General features: G+C 40.5%; 1 protein-coding gene across 1 annotated transcript in view; it reads right to left on the bottom strand.

Annotated features, from left to right (window-relative positions):
• Positions 1-13,208, bottom strand: part of plxna2 (plexin A2) — a gene marked incomplete at its 5' end in the record, with an annotated part of 130,562 nt that extends 117,354 nt beyond the window's left edge. Inside the window, 2 exons of the mRNA XM_079477514.1 lie at positions 7,959-8,141; positions 12,015-13,208. Coding sequence (XP_079333640.1) covers positions 7,959-8,141; positions 12,015-13,208 — 1,377 coding nt within the window. The remainder of the gene's footprint in view (positions 1-7,958; positions 8,142-12,014) is intronic.
• Between the last annotated feature and the right edge of the window lie 6,427 nt (positions 13,209-19,635).

Below are 19,635 nucleotides of genomic sequence, written 5' to 3'. Positions count from 1 at the left end.
CATATTTTTTGATGAACAACGTATGTTGGTTTGCTTGATATAAGATGAAATGAACAATAATACGGTGTATACTGCAGACTCAGGGTTCAAAATGATCGCCATTTAATTGTAAGTAAAATCTGGCTTTGGCAAGAGAAATAATTTGCTACTTGCCTTCATCAGTAACCGCAATGTTATGGTTTAAATCCCATTTGTAAAAAATATTTGTGCTCATTTGTTCAAATCACACACATATTCATTTCAACACACAAAAGTTGAATTTGGTCCCTGTGTGCACTATTGTATTGCAGGAAGCCGCAAGTCAGAATTCCCTTGAGGGTGTGAAAGCCGAGACTTCTCTTAGGGCTTCTTTTAAAGCGAAGTATAGACATGTGGTTTGAAAATGAATTTAAAGTAGCGGGGACAGGCAGACAAAGAACAGAGAGAGTACAAAAGAGTCGTAATGCACAGAGACGGAGAAAAAGCTGCGTCTCACGAACTAAAAAGTGAGTGGAAGAGAGGAACGCGAAAAAGCTCAAGACAGTCAAAAATCAAGGGAGGCTGAAAGATGGGAGAGAGTGTAAGTGTGTGTGAAGTCTAATGGTAAAGTAATAGCCTAGCTGCTAGCAGGTCAGACAATATGAGCGAGACAGAAGAGAGAAACATCGAGACAAAGAGATAGAGGCGAAGAAAAAAGCGGATTACTGTAAAAGAGGTTGGTAGATTGTTATATTAAAATGAAAAGTATGATTAAAACTTGACTGAACATAGGATGACTTTGAATATACCATCATTGTAACCAAATGTTCATTAAATAAAGATGCTTCAAAATAAGAGTTGTGACTGTATATATTGTACAAACCTACAAAAGCAACAATCACCTAAATAATTACAGTAATTCAGCGTTATTTACTTTATCCGAAGTTTTTTACAGCGAAGGACGAAGAACAAAGCCCTCAGAAGCACAAAAAGCAAGACAGCTGGCCAGGTCTTAACTCACAACTCGGACACGACTGTCCATGAACAGAAGGCCTAATGCAGACCCTGCCGAGGTGATAAGTGTAAGAGGTCTGTGTGTGTGTTTGATGAGTCAATGGAACAGCAGGGTTCCTCTATCACACAGCCTTTGGCTAAACTTGGCTCTTTAGCCGGGCTTCAGTCGCGAAAGCTTGAGATCCTCTTAAGAAACTGTAACGCCTGCTCTGAAAACCTGAATGAAGTCTCTCGCTCTTTTTTGTCTCGGTTGCTTCCCTTGGTTTAGCACAAAGCACGCTCAGTTCAACCAGGGGTCACCGAAAACGTTAAAGTTAACTTTGATCCGGAGTGAAATAAAAACCAACAATTAGAAGATCAACGCTCGACTTCAGCTAATATAAGAGTTTTACAATTTGTTTTTTTACATATTTGGGCACAAAAAAATGTCTAAGTATATATGAAACTGTTCAAGGACTAGCTTTCGATCCCTGACCTATGCCCCAGTTGCCCGATTTCTTAGTAAAATATCGGGTGAGTTAATATCGTGACCCTTAATTTCGACAACCAATCAGAGATCCCTACTACGCACTGAATTGCCTGAAATACAGTAACATGATAAACAAGATTGCTGCCAATCTCGCTGACAGTCAGCAAGGATGCACTGAGGAGCAATAGCACGCGCAACCACGGCAGACAATGACTGCTACTATAGTGACCTGATCAATCTTTTAGGACAGATTTACTGACAATAAAAACTGCTCAAATGTCTGAATATTGTACAGCTATAGACAGTCTTTACAGTTACACGAGACAGACAAACTCACACAGAAAAATAAGGACGTATTTATGATGCAAGTGAAGATTAATTGAAGCAAAGAATTCAATTTACAGACAGATTGTTACTAATTCAACATGAAATTGGAGAAGGAGCCGGAATTTGGACTGATGATTGAAAAGCTTGTTACTGTTTTGCTCATTTGGGCTGAATGTAAATCAAGCTTCCTTACAAGAAAATGTTAACAAGTACATCTGGTATGTGTTTGTTTCTGACAGCACGCAGCGTTCCATCCGCGACTTATTTATCTAAAACTCGGGAAACAGGAATAATAACACAGTGTACTGAATGTGAAATTCAAAAAATAATAACTTGGCTTTTACAGAAAGCTCTCAATCCAAGTAATTATAAAACAGCAGGCAAAATGTATAACCTCAGCCAACAACATGGCAGATACACCAATTTGTGTTGCCGCACAACAGCAGAATTTGTTGTAGTGTTGCAGTATGTCGAGAAAATGCCACCGGTACGAAAACTGATGTGCTAGATGCCCCTCTGACCTTGAAATAACAAATTAACACATAACTGCTGGGCAAGTTTTGCTTGGCGGGCAGAACTCTGGAGAGCGTTTCTGTCGCTGACAGTCTGTTTCTAAACGACTCATTAAAGTTTCCCACTCACGGGCTAAAGTCAAAATCATCTCTGCCATTCAAAGAAGAATGAAGCGCAGACATCTGGAGGGAAAAAAACAAAGAGAGAAATCTGTGATTTTAAAAAAATTTATGCGCCACATCTCAACGTGCATATGCTTCAGTGTTTATGTGAATTCTGAAAAGAAAACCCTGCAGGGACAGAATGAAATGAAGCCTAATAGACATGTTAACGTTGAGTATGTGGTTAATATTGCTAAAAACAGAGTTAAGCACAAAACGTGCATTTGTACATTATCTTAGGTTGCTTTTTCTTTTCAAAACGTTTTCGGTGAAAAATAAAAATAAATCTGTTATTGAGCAAGTTCTTACCCCAAGTAAAAGAGATAATAAAAAATAAAATTTCTGTCGTCATTGACTCACCCTTTTGTCATTTCAAACCTCTATGACTTTCTTTCTTCTGCCAAGCACAAAATAAGATATTTAAAGAATGTCGGTTACCGAAAAACCAAAGCCATTGACTTGCACTGGCTTTTTGTCTTTACAAAAGAAGTGAATGGGTACTGCCGTTTTCGGTTACCAGCATTCTTTAAAATATCTCCTTTCTTGGTCTGCAGAAGAAAAACGTCACAGAGGTTTAAAATGACGGAAGGATAAGTAAACGATTACAGAAATGTCAAATGACAGACAGAGATGGCGATACAGACAGTATTTGGTTGACAATGAACATGTCTATTCATTTACTGATATAAACAAATATATAATAAAAATAAGGAGAATATAAGTTCTTGTTGAATAAGAATTAAAAAAAAAGAAATTTCATTTGTTTATATCGACTGCTGCTATTTTAGTACTGCAAAACCCCTAGACAGACAATAAAGCACATCCCCAAACACAGCTCATTACACTCCAAATCCAAGGGACAATCAGGAAGCCACAGACTGGTAAAGCGAAACGTGAAAGCCGCCAAGCCAGCTGTTTCACAGCTCATCAAAGCCAAGCAGACTTTAGCATCCCGCTCTCGGCTCAAAGCGCTATCATCAGACACCATCTCAACTCGCTGCGAAACACCACAAAGGATGCTTGTCACAATCCAAAGGTGTTCTGAGGACGAGATCAAGGCCAAGCTAACTAGTGGACGCAGCTGCAAGCTCGCCCGTTTAAACCGGCCGCCCTTTCATGTGCCGCAGTCGCCTGCAGACCACCGCTGCGTCTCTTCACCAGTCCCAAAAACATTCACTGTGTCACCGAGACGATGACAGCGTCGAGGAGAATGGGACCGCTGCCCAGAATCTCACTTAACCAGTTCAATGAGACATTTGTCCAATTAGGACCTCAATCGGTCGCCAGAAAGAAGCCACCTGAACCCGTCTTTCAAGTCCAGTAGGGTCCAAACCAAATGCTGGTTTTACAACAAAGCAAACATTTGATTTGTGGTTGAGATGTTAAACCTGGGCAGGAACTGCAAAACGTCAGCTGAGTACGGTGTCTCGCTGGGGATTTTACACAGATGGATTTACCATGTAGGTCATGCAAACCACTCTTCGTATGAGCACTCATTAGAGCACCAATTAGAAATAGGAGATGTGTCTAATGGGACCGTTTAAAATTAGCCCAGGTGCTCTTTTCAATTGACTTTTTTTGTAAACCTGAGTCAAAGTTCACTTTGCTGGTGTCCCAAAGTTCACTTTGCTGGTGCTTTAATTGGATTAATGTAGTTCAGATCGCATGACCATCTCAAATCGGCACTAATCTCTCGGTGGGATAACTTTGAAGATCCAATTTTAGCATGCAGTCTTTTCCACTCCGACAATATCAAAGAGAAAAGAATCCGCCGGGGAACGATCACTCTTAACATACCCCCCTCAGGAAGCCCCCCGCTCTCTACTGGGATTTACACTTAAAGCACAATATCAACTTAAACTTCACACCCTATAATTAATCTGATGCAATGTGTTGCTAACAGAAGACATGGGCGACTGTACACTTTCTTTTACTCAGAGCTATTATTTATATATGATGTATTATTAATATAACATGAAATGAATAAATATAGCGCTGCATGTGTTCACTCTGTGTTTCAAATTATATAGATGCAAAATACTGCAATATATAGTATATTAAAATAATACATTGTTATGTTCAGATTTTGTCATGGCTTCGCCAAAATGTTACAGGTTTCTATTCTGCAGTTGTTGCCAAATTCTGCTCTTCTTATCACGACTCTGCCACTAAGATTGAATTAAAAATGAGTAGATCCTTATTACAAATGAAAATCAATACTGTTAAGACAGTCCCTCAAAGGATGACTGTTGCAAAAAAACATTTTGCAAAGTCTGCCTCACTGCTTGAAACAGATCTACATTACAAAAACGCTGAATGCTACAGTAGCCCTGTTGAACCTAGTGTGATGGAATTGGCACAATACCTCTCTGCACGGCTTCTGCATTTATTAATTCATTCAAAAGGCTTTTTCTCAACTCGTGCATTCAGCCCGCAGGCTTCAACGCTGGGAAAAACGCTGCCACTACTGGTCCAACTGCAGAAGCCAATGCTGCAGGAGTCGCCTGTATCTCTTTCACCACAACCAAACCAGCATGGAAGTTCTGCTGGGAGCGAGGAAGGCTATAGCGGGAGACTGTGTGGACTGAATGGCAAATGTGTGTCTGTGTCTGCGTCGTCACTGGGAGAAAGAGAGGGAGTGAGAAACAGAGAAAGTGGCTATAGAGAGTGCTGGGTTTGCTCTTCGGGAAAGGAGCCAATCCAATTACAGGCAGCAGTGCAAGCCCGGTTTCTTCAGCTGAATTTCACATTTCATCAGTGTCTTCCTTTCTCTTGCTGCCACTCGGCTTCTCTTTCTATTTTTCTGTTTCTCTTTCACCTCTGCAATTGGAAGGTAGAAGCAGGCAGATCATGCAACCGACTCTATTCTAGCACCAAGTATGAGGCTCAACCCCTCTGTAACAATATCACCAGAGCATCAGATCCTGTCAATCTACAGTCCCTGTCAGCATGGATAAAACTCAGGCTAGGTTATATGGCTAAAAATAAGAAGCCCTGTTACCAATATTTCAAAAATATACACACGTTCAAATCGAAAAGGTTCTAATTTACATAAATCATTTGACAAGCTATCATACCCAAGCAGATTAAAAGTAAAAAAATTAAATATTTAATCATATGTTATGAACCGATATTACAATGAACAGTAAAAACTAAGAGAAAGGTTATATAGCAAAAAAGAGGCATTGTAGTGACATATTTCTTTAAAAAAAGGTTTAACTTGGCATAAATGTTTTTAAAAGCTAATTGTTTAAAATTTGTTTTAAAAAATGCACCAATAAAACAATGAATAGTTAAAATAGAAATATTAACATACATATTTTCCATTTAATATATGACGAATGCAAAGAGGAGATTTTCGAGGTCATTTTTCTTTTTTTGAGTGATGACGAAAAAACATTGATTCGGATTAATTTATTAGAAAGAATTATTTTATTTAGACTCTATCAACATGGGTTTACTAAAATATAAACAGATGGTTCGATATATTCGTTCACTCAGCATTTTTATGTCACGTCCATAACGCAAAATGTCACATCCAACTTATTAATGGAAATAAATTGAACAAACCAACTCTAAAAATGTATTTAAATATTCAATATTAAAATAAATAATAAAGTAAAATATTCGTCATCGAACTCACAAGCCATGAGATGAGAAGTTTTAATTTTATAGGGAGTGAAATTTTATTTACCAATTACTCTAGCACACAATAGCCAGATGCTCAGAGTAGCACAGCCAGGCAAAGTCATATCCACACACAAAAAAGTGACGTGCAAGTCCACACATCCTTCTAAGCTCCCCTAGTTGCGCATTCTCCAAGAGACACAGAATCTGGGGATGTGACAGTTCCCTAACCATTCCAAAACACACAAACTCTCATACAGTAAGACTGTCTCAGCTTTTCCTCTGACACTGTTGCGCCGTGTGCACATGTGGCCGTCTGTAGCATGATCCTCTCCTCTCAGCCTTTCATCTACAGTAATTCCTTTTAAATTCAGCTTTTTCTGTGGCGGCAAGCATGTACAACTACAGTATTTTCAGTAAAGCGCATTCTCCAGATATGAACTGAGTAAAACGAAAGCATTTGTGAGCGAAACGAGTTTGGGGCTCCAGAAGCACAAATTCTAAGAGCACAGCGCTCTGGTCCTATTTTAATTTAGCCAACCGAGAAAAAAACGTAGTTAACAAGTTGCTAAAACACGAGGATTACAGAGAGCGAATGCCACACAACTTCCTAATTGTGGAGGTGATACAAATATAAATTAATTAGTCAGCGCAAAATGCAATTTGGACATTTACCGGATAAAACCAACACCGGGTCTGACACTTTGACATTGTCCACTCTCTTTAGTGTCTGGAAAGGCAGCTGTCTTTGTGTTTGTAGGGGGAAGGTGGGAATGAGGGACAAACCCAACGTTTGTACAGAGCAGCTTTGGAGCTTCTTGCTGTCTCATGCAGCTGCTGTGGGGTGAGGAAAGAGGAGGGCGTGTCTGTGTCTGCTCATCTATCAGGGCTTGTCCTGTCACTCAATGCTGTAGGACCCCAGGGGGTACAAGTCCCAAAAGCAGCTGACGGAATTGTATTCGCCTTCATAATTGTTTATCATTACCGGTATTTTACCACAGCGTGACAAAGTATAAAGCTTAAATTAGTAAACTATTGGAATATTTTTTGTCTTCTGTTATATCGAAGCTTTCACAATTCAACTTTCTATAAAAAATAAAAGATATTTTGAGAAATGTCTCAGTGATTTGTGTCCGTACAATGGAAGTCAATAGGGGTCAATATTGTTTGGTTATCAACTTTCTTCAAAAAATATTTTATTTGTTCTGTACAGATTTGGCACGAAAGTGAGTAAACGATGACACATTTTTTGGGTGAACTTTCCTTTTAAAAGGTTGAGTATTCTTGTCAATCATGCTAAAATTTACATAAATTAACCTGACTATAAATCACATGTTGTCTCCATGGCCTTTATGCGAGATATTATAATTATGTATATGACAACCCTTTAGCCTTGGCGGTGTCAGGCTTATAATGCCAGTGTCAAGGGTCTCTATATTCAATCTCCATGTCTCTGTGCCTAACATCTTCTCCTGGTTCTGGCTGAGAAGACATATTAAAATTAATAGACTCGGGAGCCAGAGGTTGCCACAAGCTGCCCTTTATGGACATATGATGAAAAGAACAGGAAGAACTTCACGAAAAAGACATCAAATATATAAAGTAAAAGTTTTTAGTTCTTACTACCATCCATAATTTCAAAGTCAGACGATTCCAAGTACGGAGGACACCATAACTAGCTAACGTGACACGCCGTTTGCCAACAAAAGCGTTTGCTGGCCACTTAGGTTAGAGATCATTAGAGAAAACATACTCGTAATAATGCAAACATTTCCAACTCTTAGAAGCTCCTCAGAGGACAAGACATGCCAGTCAAACCTGTAAGTGAAAGTTAAAGCAATGCAGACACCAGCAGAGAGGAAAAAAACAACACCTGTGTTGAGGCTCACCTTCTTTAGTCGTCCGCTCTTGGTGCCAACGAAAGCCACGCAGTAACCGTTGTAGACGTAGGATGTCACCGAGGTCATGCGATCCCTGCTCTCCGTGTAGAGTGTGTGTCCGGTCACCAGCTGAGAGCCGCCAAGAGGCTGGTTGATGTCCAAACCACAGAAGGAGTCATCAATAGGGACAGGCTACAGGAGGAGAAAGGTCAATGGATAGTCAGCAGTTTGCTTAGAATCCAAAAGTCAAGGTCACTCGGTTGTTTACACACACATCAGCAGGAGGGTGAAAAGGTTGCACTAATTTTAATAGGGAGAAGCGCTTCGCAGGCAAATTGCAATGACCGATCGAACGTCAGCTGGTTGTTTTGTTGTTAAAGTAAAAGTGCACATAAAAATACAAATTGACCCTTGTGTCTTTCCAAACCTGTATGACTTTCTTTCTTCTGCAGAACACAGAAGAAGACATTTTCAAGTACATTGGTAATCAAACAACATTGACTTCTATTGTGTGGGCACACAACCACAGAGACATTCCTCAAAATGTCTTCTTTTGCATTCCAAACTAGAAAGAGCAATATGTAGATTTTGAACAACATGAGGGGGGATAAATCTGACTATAAATTTGATAATTATTTTCCCATATGCAAATCAGTCAAGTATACAATTGTTTTTCAAAATGTTTTTTTTTGTGCCAAATATTTTACAGTACCGTCATTCTGGTCTCACAGAGTTCCCACACCTTCTGAACCAGTTTCACCAGTGCATCACGATCAACCTGAAAATGCACCTGACAGGTCAGAGAAAACTGACTCTTGAGAAGGTAACTGGACCATTGAGTGTGGTTCCCCCAGCCAGATGCTTGGTTTTCTGTTCGGTCGGGCAGACATGTTCTCGCTCTGCTCTAGTGAGTCCTGCCGGAGCCGGATTGCCTCATTACACTGTGCTATGAGAATAGTGTAGCTCACCCCACCAGCAGGGGACAAGAGCACATTCACACACTCACACACCAGCACTAAAACAGACACGACAGAAGCTAAAACCATAAACACACTGTTAGATTTAAAGTTAAATTATCTTGTCAAGGGCAGAGTGGTAAAAAAATTATGTTCCACTCACTCGGACACATACAGCCGACCTGAAGAGACCAAAGCCTGTAAACATTTACAATGTAATGGGATGGACTATGAGCAATTTTTCATGTCACACGCAGGCACGCACCACTATCAATCCCTATTTGAGCTGGGGTGGAGAGTTACAAAGCTCGGCGCCGTTTAGATTCAGGTCATCGGAGTTTGTGACTGACACTGGCCTCAAAGTGCCATGTAGAATAAGAGAGATGAACGCTGTGAGCCCATGATGCTGAACGCAGCTCTGCTCGTCCCGAACACTCCGCAGCCCTGTAATATCATCCCACCGACTACAGACTCACGCTGTAAAATCTTTACTGCTTCCCGGACCTTCATAAGCTGGGGGACGGCAATAAAGAAGGGATGTAAATGTCTCGTACTCGGCCGACCGCATTCTGCCCCTTCCTAGTGTGTTTTCTTTTATTTTCGCATCTAAAAATAGCAGCATGACCAGCCTGACATATTTCCGGATTGTTCTGCGAGGTCTATAAGTAAATTAAATACAATGAAATGGTATACATTGATGTAGTTGTAAATTATTGTAAAATTTTAATTATTTAAAAAATAAGTCAGGCTATTTGGTGTATATACTATATAATGTATACATTGCCGTTACGAAGTTTAGAGTCACTTACTTAAGGAAACAGTCAATACCACAAAAATGAAAATGATGTCTTCATTTACTCGTCCTCCAGTTGTTCCTAATCTGTATACATTTATTAGTACTCATAAACACAGAGAAAGATATTTGGAAGAATGCTTGTAACCAAACAGTTCATGGTCACCACTGACTACCATAGCAGGAAAAATATTTATAAATTCCTTTGTTCTGTTGAACACAAAATATATTTTGAAGAATGTAAAGCAACAGCACTTTTGACTATCATTGTCTTTCTCATTGTCGTTTGGTTACAAGCATTCATCCAAATATCTTTCTCTGTGTTCACCGTTACAAATAAATGTATACATATTTGGATTAAATTATGTAAATGATGAAAAATTCGTATTTTTGGGTGATTCTTTTCCTACAAATTAAATTAATAGTAATCTCAGAAACTATGGCAAAAATTATACGCTACTTATGCATACCACAAATGTAACTATAAGAATTAATATAAATAAATAATAACTAAATGGGAACTATGGGATATTTTACTCATTGAGCTTCCTGCACAGCACTGAAACCTGTTGCTGTTTAATGTGCCAGGTCTTGGTTCCATACAAAAATCTAGACAAAGGTCATCACTTGATCAATAGTGTTCTCTTTAGCTCACCGGTCCGACTCGCATCACGTCAGGCTTGATCATTCGGCCCGATGAAACACTACAGCAGCTGAATAAGTGAACAGCATCAAAGGCTGGATGATCAGTTTGACCAGGCCGAGAGACACTTGCAGCTGGGCTGTGAGATAAATCTTTCATTGAGCCTTCTCGCCAATCTCTCCCAATCTCTCTTATTTTCACTTTTTCAGAGCAAAAGGCACTGGACCTAGTTGAGGCAGAAACTGCACAGAAGTCTGTTCAAGAGCCAGCAATTAAAATAGCACAAAATAATTAAACTAAAACTTAAACCACTGACTGGGTAAAGAAAAATGAGCTTTAATAGTAATGTAAAATATCTGGGTTTTATTTCGTTGTTAAAATATTTTCGTACTCCTACTGATCTTAAAATGCGATCAAAACAGAGGGCTGAATTCTCCAAAAGTCTCCCAGTTGTGGCTTTTGATTTAGACTTTGCTACGTTAATCATTAAAGATCTACCTGCATAATACTACGGATTTATTGAATGATATTGACTGCAAAGGTTTTAACACTGCATACATTCTTAATCAGCTCTGACACATTCCTTCAAGACTAGGAGAAGAAAAGCACAAGGTTTTTCTAAAGCTATGTTTTTAATGAGGCTTAGAAAAACAAGGAGGAGGGCTGGTTGACATCATAAGCCGTTGACAGCCCCTGGGGGTCACACAGGGGATCCTCTAGGGCCCTTAATGGGGCCAGAGTGGAGTCTGCTACTATAAGGACCACCCCGCTCAGACACTCAATAATGTTTTTCTCGGGGTGACAATCACCTTTGACACAATGCTAATGGTGAATTTACTGAAGTTAATAAAGTATACCCTGGAGGGAATCACGTACCAGTGGTTTGTCGGTAATACTTTGTCTCATGGCTCATGCACAAAAATGCAAAAAGAGGCACAAAAATATTCAAAATCATATATTATTGCTCAGAGGCAGCGCAAGTCAATGCGCACGCTCGCAAATAAACACACGCTGAGAATTATCAGTGTCTCTAATTCAATTTGTTTATACCCTCAGATAAATAAAGTCTCTGAACAAATGTGGCCCCATGGGACTCAGACAAGGAAAAAAAGAGAAGTGAAAAATGCTGAAATGATTTCAGGTTTGTGCTATCTGACTAAGAAGGCATATGCCAGCTCTCCTCACTTCTAACTCTTATTCAAATCTATCAATCCTAAACAATTAACCAAAATTATAGACAGACTAAAAGCTGACAGGATTGTTTTTGCATGTTTTTATGCGTGGACTAACCCTAAACCTATAGACTGATATTCAATCCTATAGGTTTTATGGGTCAATAGGTTTGCTTGGATAGTGTTCTGTTACACACTAAAGAGTGAAAGATGGTAACATCAGAACAACCAGCGGCTACATAAACAGTACTCTGATCCAATCGTCATTCCAGGCAATACATAAAATTAGTAACTATCCCCCACTGACGTGATCTACTGACGTTTGGTGGTGAGAAAAAGCAGACACAGGAACTGGGAAGAATATAAGGAACTATGAGAACAGAATTTTAAGGCAGAGATATTGAAAAATTCTAATAAAACATGCACAAGTGCTTTTACAGGATTTTAGAATCGACAGCCACTGCAACTACTGTAACTTGTAATAACAAAAAGATCTCTCACCGCTTTGGTACAAGGTACATCTTTTCCCAACAGCCAGTTGAGCTCCAGGTTCCCCTCTCCCTGATAACAAGACTGCATGCGCTCTTTGATCCGAGCGTTTATGTCCCGGATGGAAAACACGCAGAGGGCCGAGTCATCCGGCGGGTGGTGATACTGTTTCTGACCTTTGGAAAAGACAGCGAACAGCACATCATCCTGAGCGCTAATGTTGAGGGCTGCAGCGAGCACCCGTCCGGGCTTCCCAAGGTAGGCGGCCTGCAGAAGCCGGTATTCAATTCTATTCCGGACACAACCTATAGGCAGCGACACATAGGAGTGGAATTTGTGGTCATCTTTGCAGAGTCGGACGATGCGGGAGGTGTAAAAGAGATCATTGGAGGGGCCGCTGGAAGACATGCTATTCTCGGGTGTTTCTGGCTGCACAGTCAGAAAGTAGACGAAGTTGCCGCTGGCAAAGCCATAGATGTAGTAGATGTCAAAATGAGAGACCAAAGCCAGGGTGTCTGAGGGGATCTTGATGAGTGACGAAACAAAGTCAGTGTGGAGCTCGTAGTCCAGCATAGCCGAGGACTCAGGGTCGCGAGGAAGCTTGCGACTCGAGATGGTCGGAAAGTAGTCTTGCTTGCCATCCACAGCCGTGCCGATGAAGAGAGTTCCATCCTTGCCCTGTGAGGGCACGATGACTCCGTACATGGTGCCCGTCTGGTTGACGCTGGAGAGGTAGTGCTCTTTTTTATGAGATGGTTCCACTAGGATAAAGAGGTCATCCAACCGTAGCAGTTTGCAAACACCTTGGTAAAGACTACCACAAGCGAGCAGCCTGTTCTGAGAGTAGTCAATGAGCAAGAGTTTGTTTATGTTGTTAGTGGAAACCAGCGGTTCACTGCAGGGCTGAACGATGAGGGGAGGGTAACAGGCCTTGTTGTCATCTTCAGGACCAGTATCATGGGACACTAGAAGAGTTAGGTTGCCTGATAATTTGTAGACACGGTTGACAGCACCAATGTAGAGCGCACCTGTTGTCTTATGAACCGTCAAGTGGTTGAAAGCCCATTCCCGTCGTTCAGGGTGAAAGGTTGTGAAGGTCTGTTCACTGCACACTAGTGGCACGACTAAAACTAACAACCAAGACCATGTGAAGACCCATGTAGGGCTTTGATTCAAAGTCCTCTGCGAAGCCTGCTGTCCCCCCATTGTCTGAGGGACCTGCAAGGTGAGAGAAGAAAAAACGAAGAGGAATATCAGATGGCAAAAGCTTTCTTCTAGTTGTGTTAAAGCTAGCTCTGTAGTCCAATTCCACAACAGGGTCTTCACATGTTTCTGAAAGACAGAAAGAGAAAGTCATTAGGAAATAAATCAGCATGTCAGAGTTTCGAAATAAATCAACATATGAGGCAAAAAAGGAAACAGACAATGGAAATTACACCTCATTCACCAAACAGAGACCCTCGGCCACTATAGGAGAACAGTTTTTATTAGCTCTGTGTTAAATCAGAAGGGGGCGGCAGCTTTTAGAGACAATGGCAGGAAAGGTTTATCTTCACATTCCAAAGGAGTTGTTGGGTAGATAACACAATGCAGGAAGGTGAAGCGCATTGTAGCAACGGAAATGAGCATGACCTGAGTCACACCGCTTGACAGTTCTCTGAGAAAGCAGTTTCTAAGAGCGGTGTTCTGTCAAAGGTCTCCAGAAGATCTCTTGCTTTGTCAACGTCAATATCTAAGATCACAAAAGGAAACAATGACACGGTTTGTGAACAAGACTGACTAATCATTCTAAAATTACTCCCTTGTACCATATGAGCAAAAGTCCCTGAGATGCTTTTTAATAATGCATTTATGTCAAGAAAAGAAAACTTAAGAAAATTAATTTCTATTAAATGTGAACGTTGCAATCTCATTTCTCATCCTCCACCCCACCATATGTGTCTGTGCAGAATAGTGCATCAAGGAAAAATGCAATTTAGGTAATAGCAAAGGGTGGTCTCCCGCATTCAATAAATCAAAAGGGGGACCGGTCCCCCCTTTCTTCTGAATTTATCCCAAGGAGTTAATTATCCAATCCGCTGCACGAGGGAGGCCTGGATCTTATTACTACAACAAAGTGCGAACAAATTGGGTGCCGCTTCCATGCACCCTGATTTTACTATCTGCACTGTAAGGGGCCTGTAAACCAGGATCTGAATTCATTAATTATGCCTTCCAATTCTCTTCGTCTGTTTTTCTCTCTGTCTTCTTTTTGTATCCCTTTGAAACCATTACGTCTACGAGGGATTAATCATTGGCACTAGAGCAATCATCCCTAAACGAATAAGGCAGCCATTAGAGATATACAATCTACACTGCCCACATTCACTACAATTCTGCTTCTATTTTTCCTGTTTGATTTGCATGCGTTATCAATGCAAGGTGGCAGGCTAACAAGTGCAGACAATGCTTGTGCATCACAGAATCACATATGATTAGGCAAAGCGGCCCAACAATAGTAACTTGATCCAACACAGTGGTAAGTCTTAGCAAACAGGGGGCTAGAACATTTCAGAATATAAAAGCTATTGTTCCTTTTTTGTGATCTGCATGTTGAGGCCAAAGTTCTGAGTGGAATAACAAACACCACTTTGGTAAATTTACATACAATTCTGATAGATTGCTGAAAGAACAATAGCTGAAAATCTGATGAATCTATCCTGATAGCACATGTACATATAGGAGACGTCAATTTGATGTCTGCATAGACGAATTTTACATCTCTCCTGTCAGATGTCATATCTTTAAGGGGTCTGTAAGATCTATCTATCTTTCCTACGACAATCTTCAAGCATGTATTTTGCTGAAGTAATTTTACTACGGCGAATTACAGTGCATTCAAGCTATACAGTTCATGTTTGTTTGCTGAGATCTGCAAGTTCATAGCATGTAAGGCCGTATATTAGCATGGTTGTAAAGGGAGTGTAAAACAGTACTGTAAAACAGTAATGTCCTTCATGCGGCTCTTTTGTGTTCGTTCCACATGCTGGAGGTGCAAAGCACGTTCCCTGGAGGTGTCATCAGGCATCTGCTGAGCAAGCAACTTCCCGAATCCTGCATTCTGACTCTGAGTCCTCACCTTCGAGCGCGCTCACCCCTCCCTCTGCAATAGTCACTGGCCTTATTTTGGGTTTTAGTCACTTAACAGGCCCACCTCCATAACCCACACCCCCCCGCTCAGAATTTTTTCCTTCTATTCTATTCTCCTCTTCCACCTTCCCTGCTGACTGCTGGCTCAGCGCAAGCACTCCTCGCCTTTTATGTCTTAGCGACAGCTGCACTGAAGAGGGGTCCGAATGGTGTAAATAACGACTGCCCGGAGTTTAGCAGCAGTGCTGTCAGGAACAGAAGCAATAGGAGCTTTGTTTATAACGCTTTGTCTTTTTTCCTCTCTTTTCTCTACAACGCTTGACAGGACTCTCGTTATTATGCGGAGTGGTCATGGAATTGAATAGATGAGACTGATTCGCCTCTTAGTTTCCATTCATTGTTTGAAGTCAGGCTTTTACACTCGGCTCTCGGAAGAGATTACCATGTCAATGTTTGCACCTGTGAATCACTCCTTCGTCCCACCACAGCCTATAGCGATAATGGCACAGTTTAGACAGGTTTGCCGGAACAGGAATCCGTATTGTAGAAACGGCGTTTTGTCAAAAGCCGTTTTTCACCACGGCAGTGATTCATGTCCATACAGCGCACCACTGGAAAGGTAACGGTTGCCTCATTAGCATAACCATTACGACCTCACAACCACAAGCGACCAAGCTTTTCAGTCCAACGTTCTGTCCTGTGTATGTGTCTGGTTTGATTTGTGGAGTTTAACATATGGGACCAAAAAGCTACATAAAAAAACACTATGTTAAGACTATTTAGTTATTTTTCAAGTAAGACAAGCTCCTGGATCAATATCACTGGCAAGCAGAATCGTATTTCTAACCACAACCCTAAAGCTGCTTGGTTAGAAAGTACTACTCAAATCCTAAAGAAATTTTTAAAATGGTTTACGTGCCCCAAAACCCCATTCTTTCCAGCCTTTAAAATATGACAAACAACTAGAAGCATCCTTCCTGTCAAAACCACATAAAAATGTTAAAACTAAGCTTCATACATTCAATGCATCTGTTTCTAACTAAGGAGCAATCACTAATATTCCACTGCGGCACCGGGCGGTATTTAAGTTCCATCTGACCGGGCATCAGCACACGCTTCCACCAAGTGTCATTTTATCGTGTAAAAATCCATCCCTGGGTTACAATCCTCTCATCACATTTACATTCAAAGTGACCTCAGGGATACAATGCTGTTCAGATGGGATCCAAATTTAGCATCGCTATTCTCTTCTGAACCATGGAAAATTCAAGGCTATGCTTCTGAAAGATTCTTCGGCTAAAATGTGTACAGAGCAGATTTTTCAGGCCGCAGCGGTATCTTTTACACTGCGGTATTCAACTGCATAAAACTCTTAAAAGGGGTCACAGAATTTGCTAGTGCGTAACTTTATGTGCGAATACACAGCACTGGATATCAATCAATATCAGCTCTACATACTGTAAATAAAAAAACAAGGTCTTTTAAATATCTCATTTGTTTCTGTCAGACAGCAGTAAGCTTAAAAGGAAAGAGAAAATGGAAACTCTTGCTTAAGAGCTCTGCATCTTATGTTTTGTTCATTAAAAAGACCAAGAAAGCGGCACCATAGAAGTTCGTGAAAACTGTGTCCCTTAGAAATCAAACTCACAACTTTCGCACTGCTAATTCAATGCATTGATCTAAACAATTTCACATGCTATTTCTCAAAAAATGTGGAGAACCACCTGAGACAAAGTTGATACCTGAAACACAACTGTGAACTCAATTGGATTGACCTCTAAGCATAAAACTTGTACTCTGGGGTAAATGTGCACAGAAACCGCTACATTCCAGACGGCGCTGATGCTCTTATAACTGTACAGGAAAATGTTGTTTTTCTTAATCAACAGTAAGGCAAAACAAACCACATGTTAGCGCTAACAGCACCCACTGAATAAACACACATTGTCCTGGTGACTAACTGTGTGTGGTTAGCTCATCTATCGGCTATGTGCTAACATCATACAAAGATGCTCTGGCCTGGCAACATTGGGCTCAATGAATGCTTTGCCAACATAGATGTCTAGCAGTGCATTGTGTAATCTCTGGGCCACGCTTCTGTATATATAAGTGTTAGCATATAAACATTCAGATCTGAGTTGACAGTGAATAAAAGAGTAAAACTAAGGGGATTTAACAAACCCACATGGAAAGTCTGAATGCTTAGAAACGGTTGTGCACTTGCTCATGAGACTATGGGTTTTCTTTTGTTTCATTTTTTAAATATCATTTTTGACTCATTTGTTTACTTTAAAACCTTGATCATTGTTGACATAAGGTAAGAGTATCTCTTATTTTAGGATGAGAATATCTTTCCTTTTAAGCTTTAATCACCAGATTCAACTGCAAATTTCAACGGTTGGTCTGTATAAAGGCTTCAGTCTATAGTGCAAAACGTGCCCCTTTCATGAACCCCCACGGCATGTGCGACTTGACATATTCTCCCTCGTTCTTTAAGCCACTTAACAATAGAGCCAAAGTTGTTTGATCTTTTAAATTCCTATTTACAGCTATTGTACTGCCGCAGATAAAAAGCCTAAACCGCAATCCCGTTATGGTGGAAAATCCTATTAATTGTTGTGGAATGAAAAAAAATGACACTTTGGAATTTCATGCCAGGGATTAATCCGTCATTCCCAATAAAGACTAATCTTTGAGCATGTAATCTAAATGGTTAATAAATACAAATACATTCATACCTGAAAGAAGGAAACTTAATTAAGCGGACAAAAATCAAGCAGTCAGTGTGATTTCCGTTTAGACCGCTTGGTTGTCATCAACTCGATAGAAGTTTTGAAAACAGGCAAATTTGACATTGCTTGGCAGCAAAAAAGCCGCATCTCAGCTGGCAATAAGTTAAAAATAGAAAGTTTAAATTTCCTTGAGGGAAGAAGAGCTGTGTGGGAGTGTGTCTAAAACACGATTAGTAGGAGAGGTTAGTCCATTAGTCTTTATTTCTTCTCTGACATTCTCTGGCGGCGATAATGAGAGGCTTTGTGAGAGCAGGGTGTCGTGGCAGGGTAGTGATATTTATAATTTCTTTTGTCTCTGCGGGAGCTTCGTCTGCACGGGTAATGGCTGCCTTTCTCTGCCAGCTCTTGGTGTTGAGCGCATCCATTGCACACAGTGTGAAGTACAGACGGATTACACTTTCCATGGCTTCCCGATGTTACTCTTCACCTTACCCAGTAACTTTTAGATGAATAGAAACTTATGACATCTTTATAAGCTCCGCCTCCAAAACAAACTTTCTGACATCATCAAGCCCTTTAACGTTGACTCATCCCCTCCACCTGTCCTTTTTTAACAATTAAATCAATTGACCCTTCGCAAATACCACCCCCTTTTGCTATGTCCGACATCAGCCAGAGCGCTCCCACTGCCCTAAAGTATATTTATCGTGAAATAATCAATTCTGGAAAAAGAATGACATGTACTTTCAGCTGAAAGCGATAAGAAAGTCTGCATTTGAAGTATATACTTTTTAAAACTGCATCATGCTCAGTCGGTTAAACTCTATGGTTTGATTGTCAAATGGCGGGGAGCATTATATCTGCGTTATAAATGGTCCGCTCACCTGTCAATCAAACTCACCCGAAGGGTCAATCGCCAGAACTTTTATCGTCATAAAAACCCTGATACACATCTCTGCTGTACTTCTGAAACCTTGTATCTCCCATAAATCATTATTATTAGTCACACTTTATGTAAGTCACTGGTTCTAGCAAAAATCTAAGCAATAAACACTATTATCAACTTTGACAATCATTTGAAAATTCAGTTTTCTTAGTTTTCCTGAAAAACAGCAAATTTTGACATACCATATTTTGGAATGACAGCGACGATTTCAAATTAACATGCATTGTGAAGGTCAAGTTAAAAAATATGGAGTTCAAACCCTGCGGCGTCTCGCCATTATCTCAGTCTGTCTCTCAACGGGACATTGAATGATACAGACTGGCTGCAGCATATTAAAGACTATTAAATCCCCTTCACATTGTGATTTCCCACAGTAAAAGCCATGTCAACATGACATCAGAATTAGCAGACATCAGCGGGCGTTCTTATCCTCAAATACAAACACGGGGGTGCGGATATAATCTTCGCCTTTCACCCGCAACCTGCTGCGACGCCACAGCATTCTCAACGCTACAGCTCTGCGAAAATAAACTCCCTTTCCCTCCCGACACAGTCCCGTAACTCCACTGAAGAGAGATTATAATATTAATGTTATTCTAATGCATTTTATTCTCCCTCCCACAGTCGCCGGGCGTACGCAGATGCTCGAGAGGTGTACAAAAATCACACACTGCTCGAGTCTTGGCCTCACAGCTATTACCACAACTGACAATCTGCTTAAGGACACACACACACAGGAAGTACTTCTCATCAGAGCTGTCTGTCAAGCCTGGCACGGGTTTCTATTAAGACTTATTTCCATAAATCTGAATTGTAAAGGCTGGCG

The sequence above is a fragment of the Barbatula barbatula genome, assembly GCF_947034865.1.
Source record: "Barbatula barbatula genome assembly, chromosome: 17".
Classification (NCBI taxonomy): Eukaryota; Metazoa; Chordata; class Actinopteri; order Cypriniformes; family Nemacheilidae; genus Barbatula; species Barbatula barbatula.
The sequence above is the reverse complement of the archived record's forward strand: the minus strand, read 5'-3'. Positions and strand labels throughout refer to the sequence as shown.